We start from the raw sequence: 27,954 nt of genomic DNA on the forward strand, positions 1-27,954 counted from the left end.
TACTAGCCAGAATATCATAAACTAAACCACACTCAACTCAAAGGTCCAGAAAAGGAATTCACTATTCAATATAAAGCAGGGAAACTGACTGGGAAATCTATTTAATCGCTATTGAATTTCAGTTTGTGCAAAACTATCTGATAAAACCAATATTATCTGTATGTTTAGATACCACAATGGCTAAGAGACAACATATATTTAATGTGTTTTATTCGGATAATAATAACCATTAGAGTTTAATTCTAAGAAATGAACCACTGACTGATTCCCAGAGAGAGCCTGTCCTTAACGAGCAGCAGCCACAAGGGGGCAGCAAAGTGCTGATCATGTGTCTATTGGCAAAGCCTATGGGAGAAACACATTACCTGCTAACCCTGACGGACACTGACCCTGGATCAGTGGAACAATTGCCATTAAAAGCCATTTGTTCCGTTTTAACCTTTCTTTTTTTTTGGGCAAAGTTTAGTCTGTGTAATTCGAGTTTCTCCAAATTCGTTCTATATATTTTGTAGTGTATTTTAAATATGTAGCCAATTGTAAGACTATGATGTGATTTTTTTTTTTTATTTTTTACAGAAAAACACTTTCTATAGCCAAGTAAAACGAAAATGACTTTGCCACGACCACGAGAGACCAATAACTGAGTCAATGCTTTTTTCCCCTTTTCTTGTAAAGGTATCACATGTCACCATTGGGCTGTGCAGTTTACAGTAGGGAAGTACAGGCACTTCCTCCTTCCTAACGCACTGGGTGCACACAAACCAGTCAGTTTAATGGGAAGCCGGATCATCGTGGCAATGTGGATCTAGCAGTTTTGCAGTGACTGTTTCTACTGACTTCTCGGCGTTTCTTTCTACGGCCAATGTCCCTGAGTTTAATCAGGAACAAGCATCCAGCTGTGGTGTGTTAAAGTGATCCTAGTGCAGCCTTTCTGCCACAATGGCTGCGACGTAGCGCAACTTTTTTGATCAACGGTAGATAATCGACAGCAGTGACTTTTACACACTAGCAGGAGACACAGAGGAGGGGAAACATGAAGAAACAGTTCAATCGCATGAGGCAACTTGCCAACCAGACTGTGGGAAGGTGAGTTTGTTTTATAACAAGGGTTGTCTTCAACTAAATGTCTGGCAGGCCAACTCTGTTACTTCTTAAGGTTGTTCAATATTCAGTGTTGTTCTTAATACGTCTTCCTTGGGGTCGGAAGGGCTGGGCTACGTTTTAAGCGTAATACATACCCTGAGTCGGTTGGTGAGTTTTAGGAGAATAAACTAAGCGTTTGCAGTTGAGTGATGTCAAAAAGGCATGAACTTTGAAATCGCAAAATACATTGAACATTACAATACTCTTAAAAAGGTGGATTGTTATCCAGACGTTGTTCAAGAAGGCTAGTGTGTGAACTAAAAAAGTAAAGTCTTAATTGACTTATAAACCTGAAAAAAGTAGAAAAATCAAAGATGACATCTTTGAATGCCTTGTTTTCTTCGACCAGAACATTTAAATACAAAAACATTCATTTAAAAATAAAATCACAACATATTATGTGTTATTAATATTATAAAATACAACTAAGAAAATCAGTAAATGCTCTTAATTTAGATGATATTGAATGAGGGTAATCTTTTGCTAATGAATGGAATAATTAAAACCATTCCTTGATTATCTAAACAGTTCTCCTTTAATTTTTCTTCAGGTGATCAAATGTTTGAGTCCTATTAAGATAGATCCATTCTATTATGTAAAATGTATTACTATCTATCTGTGTCAGAAGTCAGGCAGACAGACAGACTGTGGGCCCTTGTCACCTTTGGGCCCTTGAGATGTCAGCAGCTCTCACTTCAGTAGATTATATTATATTAACATCTTCAGTTACTGTTATTTCTCTAGGCAAGGGTGTGCACACAAACACATACTTCCTGAAGTGTGGTGACACTGGTTGTTAATTTACACACAGACACACACACACATCCACATATCTATACCATCTCCTCCTCCTCCTCTCCCCCTTCATCTTTGTCCCCCACGGGGGTTTCCAGCCCTGTTGTCTGTCAGCAGCCACCACTCAGACCATGTCTCTTGCTATTACTGCATTAATGGTAACTACAGATGATGCCTTCAAAATGACCTTCTAACCAATAGTCCTGTAGCCATTGGCCTTGGATTCCAACCCATACATAAGTTGTGTAAGAGCCATAAACTTTAGCAGCGTTGTTAAAGGTGTGTTGAGTGAAACTATCAGTGATCACTTCAAGCAACCGCTATGTAAAATCAATGTGTCTATTGTCAAAATTTGTGTTTTCTTAGCATAAATAGATGGAAAAGGCCAAACACAACTTACAAGTTCATAGAATTACATTTTCAGAATTGTCCCGAATCCAAATCTAATTAGTCCATTTGATTTAGGAAATATAATTTCCGATTAAGGCTCGGATAGAAACATAAAATTCTCAAATTTCTCCTCTAAAGACCAACAATCAATGCAGATTGGTTTTTCTGTCGATCACCTACTCAATTAATAGACTAATTGTTGCAGCTTTACATCAGTTTTCCGTCAAAAATAAAGAAAATGATTAAGTCACATAATTATAAATGTCCATAAATCCATCTTTAAATGTAGCCTTGATGGGCTTCAGTGGTGTCTATCCTCAACAACAACCCTTCACTTAATACACTTTTAAATAACATTTAAGGCAGACAGTCAAAAATACCATCCTTCCACACACACACCAAAACACGAGGATTATTTTACTTTTAATTTCGGAAACCAGTGAATTTGTGGACTCCATGACAATTTGTGATAACATGGTTCTATGTTTGGCACAGGAAGGGCCGGGCACTGAGGGTTTTTGTGGAGTAAGCATTTCCACGGTTGTTGATGGGGACAGAGAAGTGGGCTGGGGACGTCACACAGCTACAGAGGGCTGTTTCCATAAAAGAGGAAGCTGTTTGATTTACATGTAGTTGTTGCACTGTGGTTCAAGCTTGCATGGTAGCAGGGTTTGTAAATTCCTGCATACCTCTGAAGAATTTGGCGAGATAAGCTCACTCAGAGCACATTTAACCAAACTCATAATACCTGAACACAAGCAAGTTTTTGCTGCTTGTGTTCTTTCTGTTTGATTAGATTTCTCATCAGTAAGTAAAAGTTACATAAAGTTACCTATCACACAGTAACTGTTTCTACTCATTTGGCCTCTTTGTGGTTGGTTGTTTTGCTCCAAGTTTTCTTTGAGGGTCTGCGCTCCAGCATTGTGAGAGTCTATTCTTAGAACAATAGCTGCCAGCAAGAGCTGAGCTGCACTCCAGTCAAATCAATGCTGATTCAATATTGATAGGAATCTAAAGATTGCTCATGTAGATATCCAGTAAAGCCTAATGTGTAATGCGATCGTGTGGATAAGTGAAGGTTTTCCGCTGAGGGTCCTATATCCTTCCGTCACACCTAAATAGCATGTAGGCCTATCACATATTAACGTAACAATATGTGAATTTCTAACGTTTCTGATCAAATAGAAATGTAAAGGATTAGGAATCTGACCAGGCATTTGATGCGAACAACCAACTATTTTCACTGTCAATACATCTATAGAGGTTCTTTTAATCATTTGATCCAGATTGTCAACAAAAGGAGCAAAATGCCCATCAAAAAATCCTAGAACCAAACATGACATCTTTAAATGTCTTGCATTGTATGAACAACAGTCAAAAACCAAAAGATTTTCTATATACTATCATAGAGGTCCAAGGAAAATGGGGACACTTTGTACACCAATACTATATCCTCAGTATCGTTGCCAGAAATTGTACTGTGTGCCAAAAAAGCAAATCAATGATAATACATCTTTGACCAGTTGAACAGAAGATTTTTAGTGATGGTACAAGCTCGTGTCGGCAAATAGAAGCCAAAGGCGTTTTCTAATTATGTTTTAGTCATAGTCAGGTAAGCCTGAATCTGTAGGGTGTCATTTATAGCAGTATTAGGTAATCGCTCCTGTGGGGGAGAGGGTAATTGATCCCTGTGAGATTTAAATCTATACTGTGGCCCTGCTCTGGTAGAGGAAGGGGAGAAATCCTCAGGGATTTGTGTGTGTAGAGGTTGTATGTGAAGTCAAATCATTCGTTGGATATCGACAGGATGAACGATTAGCTTGTTTTCTGGTCTCACTAGCTCAGCAAGTCACATAAAGAAGCAAATGTGTATCTTATTTCAGAGGTACTTTTTTAGCGTCAACATTTAGGGTGTGATGTCACTATCCTGTTTTCAGCTGATTCTGCAACAGTGTGCAGTGTGTTCACTGTGTTTCCAACCTCAACATGCCACTTGGTAACTCTCCTCCACACAAATATACACACACCTTTTCCTGTTGCCATAATAAACAAGGTACCAATGACATAAGAGGAAGTGTGTGTTCGGACAGGGTAGAGGAATCCGTCACGTCCATCAAGGAAAACAGCCATAGGCACAAGCACTGATTGCTGGTGCATTTGTGAAAACATGTTGAGTATGTGTGCAGAAATGACACACAGTATTTCACATAGGCAGGTCTACCGTGTGACAGCATTATCTTGTGATTTTAATGGCATTGTGAGCTTTTTTTAATGATTGCTTCAGGCACGAACTGCAGACAGGTTGGGCTAGAAAGCCTCTTCCGCTTTAGTTTGACGATACCATCAGTTTATCTGAGTTTGAAGCGCAAGTTATGTCTTGCTAAATTAAAATACATTACTTGTGGTCTATTTAAAAGTGTGGGACGTATGTGAGTGAGACATTTTTTAGATATTATTTGGGCATTTAATTCAAATGTCTTCTGCATTATATTTTTTGGGGGCTTCATTTTTCTGTCTTATTTCTGTATGTCGAGGGTTTTTTTTTTTCAATGCCTGTGTTATATTTCACAATTTGTTGTCAGCGTTTGACCTTTGCCTTCTTCTTTGTGTTTCCCTCAACAGGGCTGAGAAAACTGAGGTGCTGAGTGATGACCTACTACATGTAAATATGACATGCTTCTTCTCTTCCACTGTTCATAAACATCAACTGTCAAGCGGCTTTAGAAACAAACTGTATGTTGTTGCCTCACAATGTAAAATGCAACATTTACCACCTTTTTTTTGGAAATATAAAAATGTTTTTCGTGTTACAATGTCATCAAAACATCTGAGGATATTCTCATATACATGTTTTAATGAATTTACAACAGACTATTAATAGGCATTTAGTTTTGATCTAGGTGCTAGCTTTTTAAATATGAGAATGGACATCATTCTACATTTTGCAATCTTCAGGAACCTTTGTTTCTAATAAGGACCTGCTTGTTAAGCAAACATATATTCTCTAAAGTAAATAATTACATTTTGAATTTTCAAACTTTTTTTTGTGTATCATACTGGAACATAAGCTGATTGAACATAAGCTGAGTCTGTTCGCACCCCTAGCGACTACACTTATTTGTTTACAGGTTAATCAAACGTTCCTATCCGTCACCCACAAAGGCTGTAATTTCCTGGTCACCATTCAACATCTCAGTGTTAAAACAACTCTTTTTGTTGGTTTGAGAATCAGTAAAATGCAAAGGGTAATTAAAGGACTCACTACTTCTACTCAGAGGCTCTGCTAAAGTCATCATTCCTGAGCATGTTAAGGCCAAGTTTCTCTGCAGTCTTGGAGTACAACTGCCGGCATAAAACATTCAGGAACGCTTCGCCAGCTCAGGGGTTTGCCACTGAAGGAAAAGTGCCTCATGGTTTTCCGCTCAAGACGAACCCTGGCAATGTTCTGTTATCTTGAAATCATACTGGATGTACGTTCTATGCATGCGTGTGTTTGTGCGTGTTTATTGGGGGATGGGAAAATTCTTACTTGGTGAAACTGTGACATCACTGCTAGGAAAAGTGTGTGAAGAAAAACAGGAGTGACTGAAAAACAGAGCATGTTGAGTGTAGAAAGAAGCTTTTACGAAAGGCAGAGTGAATGTGAAGTTTAAGTTTTATGACGTGCAGAAGTGAACTATGAACCCTGTGTGGTTTGCACACACAGTAACACTCAGCACAAACACTTGGTTGTGAGCAAACTCATGACTTTTTTTAATTGAATAAGCTAAAGAAGCTCATTGTTTTGCTGTGATCACGACAAACAGCTTTAACAGCAGTATAGTTCAATTTAGTAATGTGTATTTTTACACCACAGAGCACAGCACAGACCGGCTGAGCCCTTTCAGAGAATGCTTTCTCTCGTCTTTGGTCCTCGTCACGAGCGACAGGAGCTTTGTGCTGCGTTAGACATTCCTTTAGCTGCAGCTCTCAGTGAGGAATGTGACTGTCAAACGGTCAGCCTAGTGGAAGTGGTTTGGATGTCTTTTGGGCCTAATAGCTCAAGCTTCAAGTCAGAATCTGCAACCTGATTACAGAAATGTCGTCAAAAAGTGTAGATTCCAGTTTACTGATTCATAGTGACAAATCAGTATTAGAATTTAAAATCAATCCCATTAGCAGGGAAAGTTTTTCAGCTCTCCAAACATAAGCAGGAAAAATTATAGTTTTTCCTTTCCCCCTCCCCAACATGCTTCCACACCCCTTTCTTTGAAACGTCCAACTTGAAATTTGACACTGATTTCCATGGAGTAGTAGTAGTCTTTGCTTTTTCCATAGTCTTTTGCATTGGCTAAGGCATTTGTCTTGCCTTGACACGTCTTGCCTCAGTGGGAGAGTTAAGGAGGTTCTCATACAGTAGAGATTCAATCTGGAAATGGTCCCATTGCTCAGTATTAAATTACTTTCAAAATTACAATTTAGGAAACACATTAGCCTGTTGTGCTTACTGTGTGTTTAACACATTTTCATATCTGATACTGTATGTAAAGCAGCTTACCAGCAAGTGAGATCAGTCTACAAATTCACAGTTAGTTATTTAATTGGTGAAAACACTGGATCGATCTGTCAAAGGAAGAATTAGTCATTTTGGGAATATGCTTAGCTGTCTTGCGTCTAGTATGATGAACAAATCAATACCACAAATGCTAAATATGTTGCAAGAGCCAGGAATACATTAGCTTAGGTGATTGATTGTGACTACTTCTGTTTTGTTAAATTAGCTCAAAAACCAAGGTCTAGAATTGTAACGTTGTGATTTTAAAGGTTGTTATGTGCTGGACTGTGAAAAAGAAAATAAGATGCTAAGGTGCTAAGGCGCTGGGGGTCCTGCGATGCAGACTTTGTCACCTTCAAAAACAGGGCTTGGCTAGCTGTTTCCAAGCTAAGCTAACCTGCTGGTGGCGTTAGCTTCATACTTAACAGACTGCCATGAGAGTGATAGCAATGTTTTCATCAAACTATAGATTAATAACAAATTGACCCTCAGTCAACAAGCTAACCACTCTGCCAAAGTAGCTCCAAGCAAGAAAACAAAATTGTACCCGACCTCCCAGTTCCTCTGTGACTCACTAAACGTTCCACTTTTTTTTTCCTGTGGAAGGTCAGAGGTCTTTAGCTGGCTCTGTTCACTTTTTTCATTGCTGTCTGGAAAAAGAAAAGATGGCAGTTACTGTCCTGTAAACCTTTGGACAGCTCCATAACTAGAGAAGCAGGCGGATGGGATCATGTGTGCTCATTTGTGCCTATGATCAGGGAGATTTTCCTGCTTCCGTTTCTCCTGTCCTCGACTCTGACTTTAGTTTTTAGGGTGTTTCTGTGTTTGTGCAAGTGTTTGCTTCCATAGTTCAGTTTCTCACTGAGGCCTAAAGCTAGTTGCTTTAGACATGAGGCTTTCTAATTGGTAATGAATCGTGATGTTTAAAGACGTTCTTTTCCTTATTATATCATCACTTATTACATGTCACTTGTGGTTACAAAAAGCAGACAAGTAACATAGTGTAAGATGGTTCAAATTTGACGCATATCAAATGTAAATGGTGCAAAACGGACTCTTAATTTAAAACCAGAGACATAATACTATGGTGTTTTTATACGGTCTTTTGTTGTACACTCATGGAAAATTCTTCAGAGACTATGCGATAACCTATTGTATTCAGTATGTGCCTGCACTGAAGTCACTAGGGCCTTTTCCTTTCCTTTTTGGCACTAGTGTTCAAGGACTGGATAAAATCGAGCCATTGCCAGAAAGAGTTAGACTTCCATGCATTAATCAGAGCTCAGGATCAACTGAAATTGTGAGCGAGTCAATTGGATCCAGGCAATGAAGCCAATCCAGCTGTGGTCTGGCATTGAGCAACAGCTGCAGGAAAGAGGGAGGAGAGAAAGGGGGGAGGAGAGGGGGGAAAGTGTGTGTGTGTGTGTGTGTGTGTGTGTGTGTGTGTGTGTGTGTGTGTGTGTGTGTGTGTGTGTGTGTGTGTGTGTGTGTGTGTGTGAGTGTGAGTGTGAGTGTGAGTGTGAGTGTGAGTGTGAGTGTGAGTGTGAGTGTGAGTGTCTGCCTGATGTAAGGAGAACCGAGAATTAGAGAGGATTAAAGTAAAGGAAGAACACTGAGACCAAGATGAGGATCAGACAGCAAATGAGGGGCTTTTACTGTAAATGTGAGACGGCTGGATGTTTATACTGAAACTGGAAGAGGAAGTGAGAACATTTGTAACATGCAACACACTGACGGAGTTAATTGACTTTAAAGGTCATACTAGTATATTGTGTGCATTAGCAGATTAACTAAAGTAGGTGTATACTTGACATTACCAATGACCATTTTCCAAAGGACATAGTTGTTTGAGCATTTCAACAATTTACTATCTGGCTTCCGTTAATTTCAATAATGTATGAAAAAATAAAACAGCGGAGGCTTTAACGTTGATTGAGACTTGTAAGAGTCGTTGTCACATGGTCATAAAACTACGCACTCTCACATCTGATGGAATCAAGGACCATTGTTCCCACACGAAGCCTCCTTTCTGCTACAAACATTCAAAACAATGTCAGGGTTTTTTATATTATGGGATTGGTGTTGTAACCTAAATACATTTTGATATTAGGACACTTTGATACAGAGCTTTTCAGCACTGATATATTTGTAGTTTTTGGACATTGTTGCTTGTTATGAATGAACTTAATTTGTAGTGTTTTTTATTTATGGATTGACCGAAACAGACCCATACATAATAATAGATTTTCTAATGTATTTAAGAGGACTTCAATTCACCCACTTTTAATGTAACTTTCATGCAGTTTCAGATCTATTTCCATTTGATCAAAATGTAAAGCCAAATGGTAACAATTCACATTTAATACAGTTTCTGTGATATCAAATTCACAGTTTCTGCTAAGTTACATTATTTGGTCACAGCAATTCTTTGTGCAAAATTGCATATTTTTATCGATGAGTTTCTTCAGCGAGTTAGCCGTTACAGAGTTTAAGCTCAGAAAAAAACAAGTTATAGTTAGCCATTCAGTGTTGACAGATAAGTGAAATAAACTGCTGGCTGCCTGTAAGGTAGAAAACCAATCTGAAAATGTAAGTCACGCTCTGGAATAAAGGCTTTGGTTGGGTAAAGCATACATGATTTGTAGATAAGCTTTAACATGCTAAACCACCATATGGTACTTTACGGATCATAAAGTACAACCAGTAGATCAGGTCCCCTCAGGCCTGCCGACAGAATGATTCATCTGTTCACCCCGTATGGAGTCCTCATATGTCAAGACAAAATAAACGTTCCCTGTTCGCAGTAAAGAACACAATCCATCAGTCTGTTACTTATCTGCCATGATTCCTTCCATCTGGCTGTCAGTGCTGCCTATTGTAACAGAACACGCTGCAGAACAGGGCTATACAAACAGCACCGACATCCTGCATCATCTCTCAACAACTACAGCGGGATGGAAAGTTTGGAAATGGATGTGCGCTGTTACGACAGCTTGTTTTTTGATTTGTAGCTTTCACACGGGTTCGTTTGGGAAAATAACAAAGTAGGTCTGTTTTAGTTTTTTTCTCCTGATTTTATAACATTTTGTGTACTAACAGATCGAGAGGCGGTTGGAGCTGGTGCGCTTGGTGTCGCACAACACACACAAGAGGCTGGTGTCATGTCTGCAAGGTCAACTTGGCACAGACACAGAGAAGAGACATGTAAGTTCCTCTTACCTGCAGCTTTACTTTGTAGAAACTCTCAACTTTGAAATTGAATTGGGGTGAATCACTGTGACACCATTATTCAGTATTAGCAAAGACCTGCTATCATGTGTTTTGAACACATACCATCTCCTCTTATGTAACAGATTGATATGAGAGGCACTCGGGAGACAAATATTCAGAGGTGGCCTCCTGCCAGCTTCACTATCACTGAATAGCAGACCTGCATCAACCACCCATAATCAACAATACATGGCTATTAAGGAATCAGTGTTGTAGTGTAACTTCTACATTATAGTCGATTGTTTTTAAGGAATTAAAGAAATCTTTGGCGCTGATCACCTTGAATATTTGATCACCACACTGTTTAAAGTAAATTAACTTTGTTTGCTGGTGTGCCTACAGAAAAAGTTGCCCCTGACAGCTCTGTCCCAGGCCATGCAGGAGGGAGGCAGTCAGCTTGGAGATGAGGGTCTGATTGGGTGAGATGCCTGTCCATCTCAAAAATAAACTCCATTGATTAATTGACCAAAACATAACAACAACATTAAAAGTGATTGTTTAAGTAAAAGGAATGTGAAAGGCCTCACAAGGGGTCTCTTGAGTAATATACTGTATAGTAGTAACAGTCATATTTGTGTGCATTCCTGTGTGTGAGCAGCAAAATGATGGAAGTGTGCGGAGAGGCTGAGAGTAATTTAGCGACTGAACTGATGCAGCATGAAGTTCAGATCGAGAGAGACATCCTGGATCCTCTCAACCAGCTGGCTGAGGTAAAAATATTGAACAAAATGCTGAGCCTCTCTGCATACTATGTGACCAATGTCTTAATGCACACATTTCCACTTTCAATTTCACTAAACTGTATTTTTATCAAAATTCAGTGGCGATTAATCCTTCCAAATATTCATGATTTATTTATTAACCTTTTAAAATGTGAGTTTGTTACCAAAATGCCACTGTTTTTAATATTTTGCTGTAATGGCCGTGGGATCAAACACTGGGTTTTATTGGGTTGTTAATGGGGCCATTTTTGTTCTAAGGGGTTGGAGTGCCTGTATTTTATTAAATAATTATTATAAATAAGAAGTATGACTCGTACCCTTGCCAACATGTATGTATGCAAAACCCACTCAAAATAATTGACAGATAAGAGCCTAATAAGGCCCTAATGATGCACCAGGAGTTAGGATTTAATTAGCATATAAGACCGATTACTATTGACTGAAACACTCAGTAAGCCTGTAGCGGACTCATACACAGTGTGTGTGTTTAATCTCATGAATGTGCCAAATTCAACATGGCCTTTGGCATCTTTTTGTGTTATATTGCCGTTCTCAGTGATTCATATTGACAAAATGTTCTCACAGGAAAGGTGTTATCCTCAGTGTTAACTATCAAGTGCATGTGTGATCATGCTGTACTCATAATCCCCTCTGTTTTTCCCACAGGTCGAGATTCCAAATATACTAAAACAGAGAAAACAACTTGCCAAGCTGGTTCTGGATTATGACTCTGCCAAGACGAGGTACACCGGCCTGTAGTCTGAATTTAGTGGTGGAAAAAGTAACTAATTCACCAACATCACTTTTACATGTATTCTTTAATTGCACACTTTTGCATATTTAGGATTTCAAAAATGTTTGACTGCTGTATTATATATTTGTTTTGTGATTATTTGGCACACTTAAAGGTCTAAATAATTGCTATCGCTGCAGGTGGTACCAGGCAATAAAGTCCAACAACCAGGCTATGGCAGCTAAAGTCGATTTGCTCAAAGACGAGAAGGATGAGGCTCTCAACAAAGTAGAAATATGCAAGGTAACTTCTGTTTTAAATGTCTTTTTATAATGCACCTTTTTATTTATGACTCAAAATAGGATTTGTGCTGTTGTTTTACAGCCAGCTTTACCAAAGACTGAGGTTTCATTATGCATTATGTTGAGTATTTAATAGAGGAACATTTAATCTAATAGCAGAACATTCCATTTAGGGCCTCTTCGTCAGGTTCGGATCATATCTTATGAACTGGCTGAACAAAGGAAGCCTTGTAATAGGAACAAACACACTATGCTCAATATTAGGACCGTGTATTTAGAGGTCGTTGCTTTGTCATCTGGAGTTTATCTGTGTTTAATGAAAAGTTACTGTCCAACGTAAAGCAGATAGTTTTAGTTTACTATAAAATTTGCCCTGCATGTAAAGACATACATTTTTCTCTTCCTACAGGACCAGCTCTCTGCAGACTTGTACAACTTCGCCTCCAAAGAGGGAGATTATGCACGCTACTATGTCATGGTGGGTGCGCCTCAGTTTAGTTTAAATCACCTAGAACGGAAAAGGAAATATGATGCAAATATGGTCCAATCCACTACAACTGTATGCTTGGCTGAATGCCTGCTTCACTATATTATGCAAATGGTTTGTGTATTTTACCTGTGATTTGTGTTTTTATATACATACCAGTTAATAAAGGCCCAGGCAGATTACCACAGGAGGTCTCTGGCAGCTCTGGAGGATGCGATACCGGCAATCCAAATACAGCAAGGTGAACAGCAAGACAGACATTTACTAAATCTGCAAACAATAGAAAAACACATAAGCTTTGCATGCGTTGATCATTAAACCCTCATATGGTTTTAAAGCTGTTAGCTTCAGTCCTTAATATTGTACAAGAAACAAGCTGCTCTTGCGCTGTTGAGAAATCTAGGCTGGCTTTTCATGGCTTGTTGCAACTGACTTGGTTGACAGTGCAAATCAAATCATTCAAAACACAGCCAGCTAAAGAGGAGGAAAAACATGGCTGCAGTGTGTTGATGACAAATTCTGTAAATATCTATAGAAGAAACTGGATTTCCCAGGCTAGTTTTCTCCTAGAGAAAGAACATTGTTGACTTTGAACATTTATGCATATATACGTGAACGATAAAGACTTCAGAATGGGGAATTATGTACGAGACAGCAACGCAGTGAGATTAAAGGAGGGCTCATTACACTTAGCATATTAAATATTCAATGTCTGTTGTACAAAAGTGGAACTGTTGAAAGACACAGAAGAGAAATGCTGTCCAACACTCAGATAAGTTTAAAGACGCTGACCTCTTTCCTAGATTCCTTGATGGAAAAGCCGGCATTCGGCACTGAGCTGGAGGAACACCTGAAGAGGAGCAGCCGTGAGATCGCTCTGCCCATCGAGGCCTGCGTCATGATGCTTCTAGAGACCGGCATGAAGGAGGAGGTATGGATAAAGTGATGGCCGAATAGTACGAGAAACTTAAGAGTAAATAGGGCAAAGACTAAGGTAAATTAGGGCAAAGACTAAGGTAAATTAACCAGAATTAGAATATAAATATGTCCACATAGACTTTAAAGGCGCCACTCTGGAGCTTAAAGGAGATGCTCTTCAGTGATGGCACGTACTGTCTGGAAACTGCTGTGGCCAACTTGTGGTCATTTAACCTTGAAGTTGTGAGAATAGAAAACGTCTATTTTTGTTTGCAGGCATATGTTATGCATTAACATGTTACTTGAAACTAGACTCCTTATTTCTGTCCACTCATTCCGAAAGAGCCGTATCTCTGTTGGTAACCTAAACAATTAAACTTGACTCTCTGTCAGATAGTGGATGGTACACGTGGTTTGCTTTACTTCCCCTTTCCTGAACCAACATAGGCTCACTTCTTACATTTTAGGATTGTAATCAGTCACTTGTACCAGTCAGTAATCTTCTCAACATTTTCCTTGCAGGGTCTCTTTAGAATAGCTGCCGGAGCTTCAAAACTAAAGAAGCTTAAAGCGGCGCTGGACTGCTCCACCTCGCAGCTCGAGGAGTTCTACTTCGATCCCCACGCTGTCGCCGGTACAACCTCCACTACAAATCCACAAAATGTCAAACCATCTGGTCCATATACGTTCTACATAACTCTACTCTTATTATACAGGAGCCCTGAAGTCCTACCTCAGGGAACTTCCTGAACCTCTAATGACTTTTGACCTGTACGATGAGTGGACACAGACCTCAAAGTAAGAAGATCCATAGATATTGCTCTTTTAATATCCTGTAAAAAAAAAACTCATCCTTGCTAATAGTCGTTGAATGCACACCTGAATCAGTGTGTGCTCACAGCTTGCCTGAGATATTCTGGAACTTGTGTAACAAATACATTTTTTGTGTGTTTTAAGTGTGACTGACCAAGACAAGAGACTTCAGGCGTTGTGGATGGTATGTGATCGTTTGCCAAAGAATCACAAGGCAAACCTCAGGTAAGGGTATCTTGCAACACAGCATGACTGAAAGTATACAAGTAATTTCTGTACTGTTTTCTACTTTCAAAAGTGATGCTGCACATTTGACCTTGGTCGAAGAGTCATTTCATTAATTAAAATAATGATTTGAAACCTGGAGTCTCAATATAAATCTATACAGTTGAACATGTTGAAAAAAGGAAATGGAATGAAATGGAACATGTTTTTCAATTTCACACAGAATGGTTTTAGTTCTCTCTAATTTGTCCCATTTCTTTTTGTTACACATTTTACCATTTTATGGGCTTATATCCTAAAATAGAACACATCTAGAAGAAAAAAATACTATGTTAAGTTGCTCCAAAATCCAGTTGCAGTAGCATAGAGATTTGTTTAAGTAATTCAAATCTATGTTTCAGGTATCTGGTGAAGTTTCTGGCTAAACTGGCTCAGGACAGTGAGGTTAATAAGATGACTCCCAGCAACATCGCCATTGTCCTTGGGCCCAACCTGCTCTGGGCAAAGACGGAGGGGTAATAACTGTGAACTGTAACCTCATTTCCATGTCCTAGTACAAAGTGAAGCTGAAGTTAATGAAGCTTCCACCTGTCCTTGTCTGTCTGTGGTTGTGTTTAGGACGCTGGCAGAGATGGCAGCAGCCACATCTGTCCACGTGGTCGCCATAATCGAGCCCCTCATTCTGCATGCTGATTGGTTCTTTCCTGATGGTAAAACATCCATCTTTTGTATTCACAGTTTGCAACAGACATATTCTCCTCTCTGTCTTACTGAAACTGAAAAAAACAATTAGGAGATTTGTAGAATCAATGCTTGAATGTTATTTGGTGGTGTAATAATACTGTACCTGCCCGACAGCCCAAATTAAGACATGTCAAGTTTTATCAAAATGTTTTTACAGAAGAAAATTCTCTTTTCTACTAATTCTCAAAAAATAAGTAACAAAAGAAAATCTATCTTCCTCTTACTTTGTGTTTGCTGTCCCCAGTGTGTTGTTAAATAACATTTTAGGACATTTTGGAAATCACTCAATGAATTGAAACTCTAAGGTGAGGTTCTGAGTCGTAGTCGGTAGTGCCTCTTTGAGGCTGTATATAGGCATGCTATCGTTAGCCAACACACGCACAAGGACAATGCTACCGTTAGCTGATGTTGACAAGGTATAAGTTGTCCTTAGGAGGATGTAAAAGTTTGTATTAAATGTCAAAACTAGTTAAAGCAAAATAAGCTGACTATGTAGTTATTGATCATCCCATTACTATTCCAAATTATTAAATGAAATAGAAGATCATCTTAACTATCATCGTATTTTTCATCATCTCTTCTCTATTTGCATTCCATCTTTCCGCCCTCCAGAGGTGGACTTCAACGTGTCGGGCATGTTTGCCTTGCCATCCCATCCAGCCACCCCTGACCCCGAACCCGGCCTGGATAGGAAACGTCCCGGCAGCCTGCAGGGGCAGGAAGGGGACAGTCACACCCCCCGAAAAGACAGGTACCTGCTCCGCCCCAACCTCAGCCTCAGCCTGCCCCTCACCCTCCCGTCCCGTCCCAAGACACTGAGCAGGCAGGAGTCTCGGGGCCCAGTGGTGTCGGCCCTCTATGTAGTGGCCAACGAGTCCATCACAGTCACAGAAACACCCACTGAAGATCTGCCCAGTCCAGACTTCAAAGCTGTGCCGCAGTCCAATGTAGCTCCCATGAATCCAGTTACTGAGTAAAAGAAGCAAATAATGTTTTTGTGATTTTTGCACATTTTTGTTATGGTAAGGTCATTTCAGCAAAGGCTTATCAGTTATGTTTTCCTCAAGATTGGTACTGAACATCTTTTAGACGAACACAAACCATTTGGAATATTTCTCAGTATTATTGGGATGATTGTTTGTCGAGAGCTTTATTTCTTGTGTGTTACTCTTATGTACTTTTGTGTAATCTCCTTTGTTTCCCAATTAAAGCTTAGGACTCACTGTAGGTTGCTGGTTTTATGTTTTGTTTGGGCTTCCTCTGTTGCATTTTGTTTGTATGGTGCTGCATCTGTCTCCTCTGTCCCTGCAGAGATGTCGCAGTTAAAAGTTACATTTAAAAAGTCTTTGTCAGGTGGTTTCATGTCCTTATTGGGTTCTTCCTCCACGGGTTTCATTGAACTCAGGAAGTGGCATCTATTTCAGTCTTCCGCACCATCTCTCTCTGTCTGTCTCTGCTCTCGCTGTTTTTCTGTCTCACTCTGTCTTTTGCTCCTTCATTCTGTCTGATGGTGTGTGGTTTGCCCTCCTGAAATCTCTCCCCTCTCCCCCTTCCCTAGCACTGTTAACAAACAGCCGGAGCCCACTCCACGTAGAGCCGGCACTGTAATTAGAAAGCAGCCACAGCTAACCTCACCCACCTTCCATCCCCCAATGCCTCCTCTGGAAGCCGGGGGTCCTGCCCAGCCTGAGCCCCAGCCCCAGCTCCTGTCCTCGGTTGCAGAGGCTGAGCAGCCTGGCCTGTGTGGTGATAGTAGTGGCGGTGGTGGTGGTGTTGGTGGTGGGCTCCAGGTAGCTACAGTGCAACCTCAGATTGTAACCCAGCTCAGCGCAGAGGAAAGCAGGTAAGGAGAAGCAAGCTGAGGGGGCAACATTACTCCCATCGCCTGCTCGCAGCCAATCAGCCAATCCGGAGCACCCCTGCCCTTTTATGTTTGTCACGTGTTTGATTGATCTTTTGAGTTTTCAATCAGTTAGGTCCAAAATTGTAACTCATAGGACTAACACTGTCAACATTTTCTTTTAAATTCAGCTTTATTGTTAACAAGTTAAGAAAGTAATGCAACAAAAATCATGTGCTGCTTTGATTACAGGCACTTTTTATCCTCCGTACTGCTTGTGATGATTGACCAGTCTGTTAAAGTTTCCCTTTTTGTCTGCCTGCTTGTCTGACTGAGTTCTTGACTTCTTCAGACAATGTCTGATTTTGCATGTAGCAAATCACTTAACTTTTGAACAAACAGATTTTCTGAATTTTGCATCCTCTTCTCTCCACGTCTGTTCATAATGTTTGTCTATTGTTCCCTGTGTGATAACCCTTACCCAATGAAATACGTTTTCTTCGTTGCTTGCATGAGCACTTGATTGTTAAAATCTGTTAAATAACAGATTATGTGTTGAATGACTAACATTTGGGTTTACTGTATTCCCACAGCCCAGCCCGTGAGCTCATGTCCACCCCCCCTCCCCAGAGGAATGGTTCGGCCCACCTTACAGTAGGCACCCCTCACTCCCAGAGTGGATCCAGGGGTCCTAGTCCGCACATGGTTCGAAGAGGTGAGATAATCCATTCCAATTCTGATTATTTAATACCATCAATATAATGAATGTCATATAATAATTATGTTTTCATTTGAAGGCACTAAGAAGCAGGCCCCCGCCCCGCCAAAACAATTCAGTCCTTTCCTCTCCCAGCCCAGCAACACACAGACATCCAGCTCCACTCCTCATCCACCCATCACCCCCCGACGCCACACCGTCAAAGACAGCCCTATCCACGCCCCGAGCCACCCGCCCCCGCACCCTCCTCAAGCACAGGGGGAGTCAGAGCCATCTCCCCCCAGGACTCCCACCCCCCCTGACAGTCCACATCATGAAGGACCACACTCCAACCAGCATTCCTACCACCACTCTGGATCCCTCCCACGACCCTCCAGGCCGGCACCCAAGCCAAAACCCCGACCCAACATGCCGCCGCCCCAAAAGCCTGCAGCAAATGACAACGCGAATGACATCTTTGGCTCCGCCTCCAAGGTTATAACGGGTAAGCTGTCTGTGCCTTACAAATCCTGTTTTTAGATATGTTTATACGAAAACATTATAAAAGAAGCTGCGTTAGAAAAGCATTAAAAAACAATTACGAATCAGATTGTTTTTTGGAAAAAGGGTACACCAGCTGGCAGATATCAAGAAAGGGCAGTTATACTGTAACTCAAACAATGAAAGCATGTATACTGTATGATTACGTTTCTCAGCTAGTGTCAAATAGCTAAGGCTAGTTGTGTAGTGCCGGGGTGAACAGATCTCACAGAATCTGGGGATGAAGAAGGGATTTTACTGTACTTAAAGGAGCAAATCAAATATACAGTTTTAGTGAAGGTGATATATTCAAAATGCACCTTAAGTGAGAGAAAGTACCTGTTGGCAGCAAAAGCACATTTAGTTATCAAAAGTGAAGAAGCCATTGTGACAGGATTCTGTTAGTGTTATATTCATTTGTTGTTCAAGACCCATTTTAATGTTGTTAGTGTTTGAGGTGCAGATTACTTTTTACTTTATTACTATTGCTTTATAGGCTTTGTTAAACTTTAAGCAGTGTGCCATAAGTATTAAGCTTGTTGTTTGTTTTTGTGGAATTTTAAATAATGTGTTAAAGTCAATAGTTTATTAAATTAATTGAAGTTAAAAGTATAACATTTTTTCCTGAATCCCTTAATTATAAAGTAACAGAAATTGTAATTAACTAAGGTACCTCAAAATGATACTTCAGTACAGTACTCGAGTAAATACTTTACTTTCCTCTGTTTAAATCAGCCAAAGACTAAAGGAGTTCACTGTTGGGTGCACCTCTTGCAGTGTTTTCTATTATATACATTTGAGATATAATAAAAGTGCATATTTCTTCAACAGGTAAACATATTTAGTGATGTTTAATATTCTTAATTATGATTTCTTCTTCTGTATTAGCAATGCAACGGCTGAAATCACCTTCTGATGATCTGCTGGTACTTTCTATAGTAATGAGTGTTTTCAGCTTCCTCTCAGGCCGTTGCTGTAATTAGCTCTCTGGCTTTTGGTTTCACTGTGTTATAGTGCTTCACACCTAAATGTAACTGTGGTGATCTGATGCATGACAGGAAATATGTAAATATTACAGATGTCTGAGCTGCTGGTCTGCCTGTAAGATGAGCTTTGCAAGGCAGGTAATGGTAAGGATCTAATTGGCTGACGTGCTAGCCTTTGTCCTTGTCCACTGCATGTGTGTGTTGCTGTGCAAAAACTGTGTACATATTTGTCTGTATACTAGTATGCATTTCTCCTGCACTCACCCTGCTGTCCAGCATTATTAACACGCTTTTACATTTCCACACCATCCCCTGCTATGATAACTAACCTGTTCCTAAAAATATGAATACAGACTTTAAACTAATACTTGTTGGTGTTGCTGCTGTATCTGTATTTTCTTAAACAGATCTATGTGGAAAATGTTGCATTTAATGATTAACACACCAAGGATACTGTCCCTACCTCTAAAAACATTACTATAGTTTCAATATTGACCTGATAGAAAGATCGGTCCTTGGTGTCTGTCTTTGTGTGAGAAGGTGTTTGGGCGCTCCGCAGTTCAAAACCGTGTGTGTTGCCATTACATGTTTCGTTCATTATTAGCTCAAGTCCAAAACATGTCTAACCTTATTTATTTGTCCCCCTAACTGTCCTGTATAGACGGAAGCCTTTTCCTAAAGGGGACTGGACGAGCCTTCATCCCTGAGGTGATTGCAGACCAACCAGGGGAGAGCTCTGCTGGTCAAGAGCCCGCCCCCACCCCAGTGCCGCAACCAGACCCTCAGTTCGAGACAGAGTACACAGCTCTCTGAAGATAAAGAGGGATCGCTGTCATCCAAATTCTCACTCACTCAGCTGGTCCGCATTAATGTTTAGAATAAAATATTAGAAAAAGTAACTCAAACTCATCGGTGACCCCAGCTCCTCATGCTCCACTCATGTAAAAACGGCTGCCTTTTCTTCTGTTTTGCTGAGTCTCAAACCAGAACCTCAAAACCCCTGTTCAGCTAGTAGACTACATATGAAGCTCTCCTTTCTTTAAACTGTTGGTTAGTCTAAGATTGGACTGCAGAGCAATAGCATCAAGGTGATAGGGGACTCAATATAAACATATAATATAAACACATAACTGTAGCAGCTAAACTGAAAGGGTGCTCAGCTTTCTCTTCACTCTTCTTTTTTTACTTTGCAGTCAATGCTAAAATTGACAATGCTAAGAATGTTTTCAGACAGATATTTGAGAATCTCGCTCTAGCACGACTTACAGTAGTCAAGAAATATGTTTTTATTCAGCATAGTTGTGGGGAGATATTGTAGTGCGAGCCAGCTCTATTTATCAGTTTCCTACTTGTCAGGCTTGAGAGGCTTTTCAATAATTGTCACACACCTCAGGACCAAACATACCAGTGTAAAGAACCAAAGAAATAAACATGGGCCATTGGAAATGAAATGAGCATGTAGAGCTGCTCAGCCTCTTTTGTGGTTGTTAACGACCAAATGTTTTGTGCAATATAAAAACAAATAGTTTTGCAATGGTGTCCCCTCCACAGCTGTCATTTTTATAATTTTGGTAATCCATTGGGGTAGAATTTTATCTTTTGTTTTCTATCTGAATAAAACTCGATTCCAAATGACCTGATTGACCAAGTTTAAAATGGGTTTAAAGCTCAGTGAATGTATTTATATCATTAAAAGGGATTATTTTTAAAGGTTGATGTGATACATGTACTTTCAATACATACTTTGTAACTGATCACTCCCAACTAAAGCTCAAAGCTGAGACCAAATACAGCCAGTTGTTTTTGTGTATCATTTTTACCAAGGCTGACAAGCTTACCTTGATGGGGTGATTTTCAGCTATTTGATTATACCTTTTTTTTTACTTCTTCTCAGCATTTTAATGATGGCTTTTCTGCACACAATGCATCCTACAATGCATCATTACTCTTTATAATTAAAGGTGTTCAACATTTTAAAGTGTTGTCAGCTCATCAGTTATTTGTCATTCTGTCCAACTGTAATTGTTTCTCAAAGGTGAATGCAAAGTGTGAAAAAACCTTGCCTGCATCAGTCATCAGTCATCATAGTCAGATCCTTTTTTTTTTTTTGTGGCTGGAATACATTAACATACTCAATGTTAATAAAGCTTTTATCTGATATTCGACATAAGCATAATCTTGGCACAATAAAACCTTATTTTCTAACATCAATGTAGTTAAATCATGCTACAAATGTGTGGGAAGTAAAGCATAGCAAGCAACCTAGTGTTTTAAAGAAGGAAAAAAGCGTCACTGTATGGACATATTTATGTTAAATTTCAGTCTTAGTACCAAAAAAAATTGAATTTCTTCTCATTCTCTGAAAAAAGACAAACATCTATACACAACTTTTAACCAACCCCACACACCAGGTGTCCATTTAGTGTCAAAACCTGTCTGTCAAGCCCAGTAGCCGATGATGAAGAAAGTTACGGAGAGGCAAATGAGCAGGTTGACGTTAACAATGAGTCGCAGCCGTGGCTTTTCCTCTAGAGAACAGATAGCATCTTCAGGTGGAGGATCCATCACAGGTTGATCATCTCCTCGCTTCCTTCTCTCCATCCCACACAGCCAGAAGAGGGCAGACATCAGCTTGGACTGTCTCTGGACACTGGACATGGAGGATGAAGAGTCTGGAAAGTTCAGGAGGGAGAGAGAAGACACTGAATAGTGGAGAGGATTCGTTCCACAGCTAAATTAAATGACAAATGGGAAACCCACCCTTCCTGTGATGACATGCTTTTCCATTGCTGTTCTCCTGCTCACTTCCTGTGACTCCCATGCCATTTGTCTGACTGTTGTTCACTTCTAAACTCATAGTGCTGCCCTCCACTGAGAAGACCTGCTCTTTGGGCTCCACTGGGTCAAACCTTGTGAACCAGGTGAGGCGAGTAATCTGTTATTTAAAAAAAACAAAACATGGAAAAAGTTACATAAATCTAAGAAAATCTAATTCACTCTCTTGTAGTTCATGTTTATCTGGCAGCCTAAGCTGTTTATTATTACATCTGTGTGAAAGGACCCAAATGATGATCCATTTGGCCATAGTGTTAAATTAGTGCACTGCAAACTAGTATTAATGGTAACTTTCAAAAGTTTCGCTTGGGTGTTATTGACCCCTAGTGGTGCTGTAGAGCAGGTTCATATAGAGAGAAATGCAATTTATATTAGTATTGTTATTCAGTTTTTTGAGTTACAAACAATATTTTTGATGTGAAACACTGAATCTAAAGACATTGTTATTGTAAAGACATTTACAATAACAATTAAATTATTTCTATATTACAAAGTCAGAAATCTACAGATATACACATGGAAAAGCGTCACAACTGAAATTTAGTTGTGATTTTCACCTGCTCCGGTTTGGGCTCCTCTGTAGCCAGGCTGATTACAACCACCACAAACAACGTGATGAAGGACAGCAACATGGAGAAGTACAGGTAATGGACGTATTTCAACACCGCAGGCCTGTCATCGTCCTCGTAGCACAGGGGCGCAGGGTAAATGAAGTCCAGCAACATGCGGATGCAGCCCACTACCAGGCCAATAACCAGACCCCAGAATGCACCCTGATGTATGAAGGGAGAGAGGGAGAGAAGTGTCAGTTGCAAGCAAGCGATGTATGATAATCTCTCACAGACCTGAACAGACACAACCCGAGGCTGCAGCACCTTACCTTCTCATTGGTCCTCTTCCAGAAGCAGCCGGTGAGGAAGATGATAGAGACTGGAGGCTGCAGGTAGGTGCTAATGGATTGGATGTAGATAAAAAGCTGCCCTCCCTGACTGGCCTGGATGACAGGAATCCACAGCACAGACACCACCACCAGCACGAGCACAAACACCCTGTAGCACACACATGAAACATCTGTTTTTAAGTCATTGCAGTTTGCTTGATGATTTCTTCCAAAATGAATTATTATGACATGTGTGGTTTTAGTGGGAGGACATATTATTCATGATGTATAAACCTTTAACCTCTGCCTTCAAGCGTTGGTGGAAAAGCAGAAAATATTGAACTTTACTGATACAAAATGTTGTAACTGCAGGCTATGTCCTGACTTATACAGCATACAAGCTGCACCCAGGGCCTTTTTTGGGTTAGGCCTGCTTATCCTCAGGTGGTTACATACCTTCCCACAATCATAAGCTCCCACTCAGATGCACGGGTACGGAAAGTCTTCCAAAGATCCATGGTGAAAATGGTGCTGGCGCTGTTGAAGATGGAGGTCAGAGAGGACATGAGAGCAGCAATCATCACTGCCATCATCAGACCTCGCAACCCTGGGAGAGAAAAACAAAATGACTGGCACAAGAGACTATAGTATAAAGAAGGCTAAAACAGTACAGGAGGTGTAAGAAGGAAACCAGTCTCACCAGTAGGCAGCAGCTCCATCACCAGTCTGGCATAGGCGGTGTCTGAGCATCCAACTGGGTTATCACAAATCTCTTTACACAACTCAGGGTCTGCACACGCCACATCATCTATTTCATTAAAACACACAACACTCAATTTTAAACATTAAAACTCTTATACTTTTATAGCATGCATCACTATTTAACAGAGGTAATTTAAGGTTGTTCATTAAGCATATACCAAGTACATAATCCCAGCTGCTGGCTCGATGAATTGAAGCGTACATTTCACACTGTACCTGTGTAAAGTATCCTGCTGATCATGCCCGGCAGCATGATAACGAAGAAAGGCAGAATCTTTAAGTAAGCCGCCATTAGTGAGCCACCTTTTGCGTGGGTGAGGGTCTTAGCGGCCAAGGATCGCTGTACAATAACCTGCAAATAAACCAAATTGACCTCACAGGGATAGTTGGTGCATAATTAAGAGATGTCAAGTATGTATTTTAATTTTAACGGGGGTCTATTTGACAACGAATAGGGAATCACATCAGATGTTATTGCGCCTGGCAGGTTTTAAGGCTTTATGTTTTATGTGCTGAACTTAAAGGCAGGAAATGCTCATTAAAATTGCATGCGTCTTCTGATGTCGCAGATTTGGGCTGGTACATAGACTATCACTCTGATATTGGTTAAAAGGAATTTTTTACTTTTCTAAAGAGCAAAACATGCCAAATTATAAAGATGGGGGTTTTCAGATGAAGGTGCTTTCTCGCTTAAATTCAGAGGAATTTTGTACACAGCATAAACAAGATGTAAAGGGACTGAATAACACTTTCATCTTTCAGAGTTAAAAGACTTCGAGACACTTTACAAGTAAAATAAGTTGAATGTTTTTATAGCAATGTTGGCAACTCTGGGGCCTATCATTTCTAACACTCCTTCCCTTAGAGGTCAGGTGTGCCAGCATGTGATCTAATTTAAATAAAAGGCTTTTTCACTGCGGTACTAATTCTCTATTATTTTATCAGATATCAATTAGTAAGAAAAGTGCTACACAAGAACGTTTATATATATGACAGTACCTGGTCAGAACACCAGTACCACATGGAGGGGACGGACATGCCGATGATGACCCCTGGCCAAGGCAGGTCCGAGTTCACCGGGTCTCTGAATATGTGGAAGGCGTCATCTCGAGGGATGCCACAGGTGGAGTTTGGCACGCGTACCGAAGGGATGGCGTTGGGGTATTTGCTCATCAGAGCATCCCAGCCTCCAACCTCCGCAAAGCCTTAACAGGTGAAAAACAGGGTCAAATAAACTGGAAAACAAACTGCTGGTGATGGGAAAGTTTAATGCAGTCAGATTTCACTTGCTGAAGCCCATGAGGGTGAGCCCTCCTGCCAGCATGATGGCAGTTTGAGCAGCGTCTGTGTAGATAACTGCAGCCAGACCACCTGGGAAACAACAGCCAGGGACACACAGAACAAACTGTAAAATGCACGTTTATGTATAATGTCTAAGCAAAGAGGTGAAGAGGGAGAAAGGTCACCTGTAACAGTGTAGAGAGCAGTAATTGACAGCAGCAGCACCACAGCGATGTAGATGTTCCATTGTAAAGCGAGCTGAATGAAGAGAGCACCGGCATACATGTCCACCTGGAAGAACCATTTTACAAGACAGAAAATACAAACAAACTCAACAGCATTCGAATGCATACACAAATATAAAGGTATGTGTTACAGCAAAGGAAAAGTAACATATAGTTGTTTTGTACCGATATTTTTGTAAAGATGTAAATAAACAAACACAGGATAGTTAAAAATATCTGTGTTCTTCTACCGCCAAAACGCTTCTGCAAATATTCTGGCATGGTCATCACCTGGAGGTAAAAGAGATGATTATATACAAAGGAATAATTGAAATAAATCATCCATGTGTGTCATTTTTTTGGTGTAAGACCCCCTTACCCCAGAGGCGATATAAATGGGGAGAAAGAGCCATCCCAGCAGCAGCACCATGAGCATACCCTGTCAACCATCAAACAGAAACTCTCAACACTTCAAAACAGCATTTCATGTCACAATGTGTCTTATATTAATTCTTAAGAGTAATTATTGATCCGTTACATTCCACTCATATGCAACAGCCCCGATTCCTGCTGCAGCTCCTGACCCTGCCAGGCCGATGAAATGTCCACTGCCAATGTTACTGGCAAACAGCGAGGCACCTACCTAAATATAGATGCCAGAGTCAGTATCCTACTTTAGAGTTCAGAACATTTTGCCTCTATCAAACTTTTAAAGTGCTAAAATACACTGAGGTTAGTAGTTTCAGAAAGTAGGTCTGCTTGACTCACAGGCCACCAGGTCATGTTCTTTCCAGCCAGGAAGTATCCTTTCACCGTGTTGCGCTTTGTTCTCCACATTGACTGATATAAAAAGAACAAGAATGCAGAAGATATGTGGATATAAAGCATCTTAAAAGACATAATGAGCCCTAAACCAAGGGATATGATATACTGCATATACAAATAATTATAGGTATCAAGTGCTGTATCGAACCGTCGTGTTTCGAGTAACACTATGACTATGTCTGCTGTGAGAAAGGCGTATTGATTGGTTGACCACTCAAAATTGAATATGTGTCACTGTTGAGTCAGACTAACAATGTTAAAATGTTTGGTAAGAAAATTAAAACAGTGATCGGTACATACCCAGAACCCAACAGCCAGAATCAGCAGAAAGTAGATCACCAGCACCACGATATCCACTGTATCAAGGGATGTCCTGCGCCCTGGGGCAGGAGATGGAGACGGGGGCATGCTGGTCGCTTGGCGGCCTTCTCTGAGGTCAAAATTCATCTAAAGCCAAAGAAATAAACAAATGATGTGTCCTGATTTGTAGCATACAGCAGTCAGTGGTAGGACTAGTGTTGAATATGTTCCAAAGTCCTGAGATAAATATAGCTGTATAATCACAAAATAAAGTTCATGTGTCTAAGTTTGAGGTACAATTTTTTAAATATACTACAAAAGCTACCTTTTTAATGCATTTATTTTACATACAGATTTGACCAAACATGAGTTTATTCAACATAATGAGATGACATGTTGAAGGTATTTTTAAACAGAATCAGGACTGTGGATTTTGTTCGTCATCAATTCAATTCCTAAAGTGATAACACTCATTATTAATTGGAGTAACTGTGACAGCCCCAGAGCCTGCTGCCTGTTGCCTGTGAGTGTGTGTTGCATGTCCTTGGATGGGGTTGAGCTGAGGAGGCCAATCATACTCACTGGGGACAAAAGTGCCCAAGGACGCACTTAAACCCTGCTGCCCGGAGTCCACTCACTGTCTCTGTCATTGATACCCTTCCCCTCACCCAGCCTGGGTCATTTTAAGTTCATATATTGCTAAATGCTGTGTGACTCCCGTTTGTTGCAGCCTGCGAGCCGGTCGTAACAGTAACAAACACGAGGTGGAAAAAAAAAAGTACTTCTCAGAACCTGAATAATCTTTTGGGACACTAGTGAATTTGAAAAATATGTATCTCGTGTTTCCAACACTGACCAGCTGAGAGTTTCTTTGACAACACTGTGTCATATAAGATAAGGTAGGTAAGAGGTACTTTATCCAAACAACAATGTCAGTTTCCTTATAATATACATATATGAATGTCAGTTACTGTAGATAGGATTAATGAACCTGCTTTACGGTTGTGCTGAAGAGTGAAACACACAGCTCAATGTTAACTCTAGACTTGTAAACCACACTTTTACCAGCATGTGAGATACAGGGTTTGCACTTTGATCTGTGAAGCACCTTGTATATAAAACGTAATACATACAGATCATATTAAATAATAAGCTACTCATTTCCATCTTAATTGATTAATGTAATAACATTTTACAGAAATTCAGGTATCAATAAAACATAAGTATTTTACACCTTCTGGCCGTGTATTGGGAGCATGAATTGGTAAATAAATAAACTCACCTTTAAGTACGTTCTCACACTGGGTTTCCTTGAGCTAAGTTGACTGGTCCAAACAAAAACAGCGTGTCACAAATACCATCATCCCGGTTTGTCAAGTTTCCTTCGGTTGCCAAAAGATCAAACTCCACTTTAACCTTGTATACGACAAGGTTTGGTTAAAATGTAAATGATTATAGCTTGTAACAGAGTAATAAAGGGTGCTTTCGCTGCTGGTAATGGGAACGCTAAACAATCACCCTTTATAAAGTTTTAACTTCTTTACATTTACAAAAAACATATGATATTAAAACAAGGTAAGAGCACACTCACCGTGTGTGTGAACAAGTTTATCTCACAAAAAGAAATGTTTATCTGAGTTTTTTCGGCAGCAGGAGAGATAAGCTGGTTGTAGCAAAAGCAGATGAGTCAGCAGCAGTTAAAAAGATA

General features: G+C 40.1%; 2 protein-coding genes across 7 annotated transcripts; one reads left to right on the forward strand and one right to left on the reverse strand.

The window, feature by feature from the left end:
• The first annotated feature begins 703 nt into the window (after positions 1 to 703).
• On the forward strand, positions 704 to 21,117 carry arhgap17b (Rho GTPase activating protein 17b). Of its 4 annotated transcripts, none has more exons than XM_063903402.1 (21): positions 704 to 1,086; positions 4,951 to 4,990; positions 9,962 to 10,066; positions 10,475 to 10,551; positions 10,731 to 10,842; positions 11,521 to 11,597; positions 11,788 to 11,890; positions 12,299 to 12,367; positions 12,536 to 12,617; positions 13,180 to 13,307; positions 13,817 to 13,928; positions 14,011 to 14,092; positions 14,252 to 14,332; positions 14,734 to 14,847; positions 14,951 to 15,042; positions 15,689 to 15,827; positions 16,635 to 16,919; positions 17,510 to 17,631; positions 17,714 to 18,118; positions 19,232 to 19,283; positions 19,801 to 21,117. In XM_063903402.1, the coding sequence occupies exons 1-20, from the start codon at positions 1,034 to 1,036 to the stop codon at positions 19,237 to 19,239; spliced, it is 2,286 nt and encodes a 761-aa protein (XP_063759472.1). In that variant the 5' UTR covers positions 704 to 1,033; the 3' UTR covers positions 19,240 to 19,283; positions 19,801 to 21,117. The 4 variants fall into 4 exon arrangements, with proteins under 4 accessions (XP_063759472.1, XP_063759473.1, XP_063759471.1 ...); XM_063903403.1 differs by having other exon boundaries at positions 19,232 to 19,277; XM_063903401.1 differs by lacking the exon at positions 19,232 to 19,283.
• Positions 20,402 to 27,930, reverse strand: slc5a11 (solute carrier family 5 member 11). 3 transcript variants are annotated; one of them, XM_063903407.1, is made up of 16 exons: positions 27,838 to 27,930; positions 27,529 to 27,571; positions 26,247 to 26,393; positions 25,886 to 25,961; positions 25,660 to 25,760; positions 25,308 to 25,560; positions 25,083 to 25,188; positions 24,907 to 24,987; positions 24,616 to 24,821; positions 23,833 to 23,968; positions 23,555 to 23,662; positions 23,311 to 23,461; positions 22,855 to 23,023; positions 22,532 to 22,747; positions 21,900 to 22,074; positions 20,402 to 21,811 (listed from the first exon to the last, which is right to left on the reverse strand). In XM_063903407.1, exons 6-16 carry the CDS (start codon positions 25,461 to 25,463, stop codon positions 21,579 to 21,581), a joined length of 1,737 nt encoding a protein of 578 aa, XP_063759477.1. In that variant the 5' UTR covers positions 25,464 to 25,560; positions 25,660 to 25,760; positions 25,886 to 25,961; positions 26,247 to 26,393; positions 27,529 to 27,571; positions 27,838 to 27,930; the 3' UTR covers positions 20,402 to 21,578. The 3 variants fall into 3 exon arrangements, with proteins under 3 accessions (XP_063759477.1, XP_063759475.1, XP_063759476.1); XM_063903405.1 differs by lacking the exon at positions 27,838 to 27,930 and having other exon boundaries at positions 25,308 to 25,412; positions 25,501 to 25,560; positions 25,660 to 25,764; positions 25,890 to 25,961; positions 27,529 to 27,769; XM_063903406.1 differs by lacking the exon at positions 27,838 to 27,930 and having other exon boundaries at positions 25,308 to 25,412; positions 25,501 to 25,560; positions 27,529 to 27,769.
• Between the last annotated feature and the right edge of the window lie 24 nt (positions 27,931 to 27,954).

The sequence above is a fragment of the Eleginops maclovinus genome, chromosome 16, assembly GCF_036324505.1.
Source record: "Eleginops maclovinus isolate JMC-PN-2008 ecotype Puerto Natales chromosome 16, JC_Emac_rtc_rv5, whole genome shotgun sequence".
Lineage (NCBI taxonomy): Eukaryota > Metazoa > Chordata > Actinopteri > Perciformes > Eleginopidae > Eleginops > Eleginops maclovinus.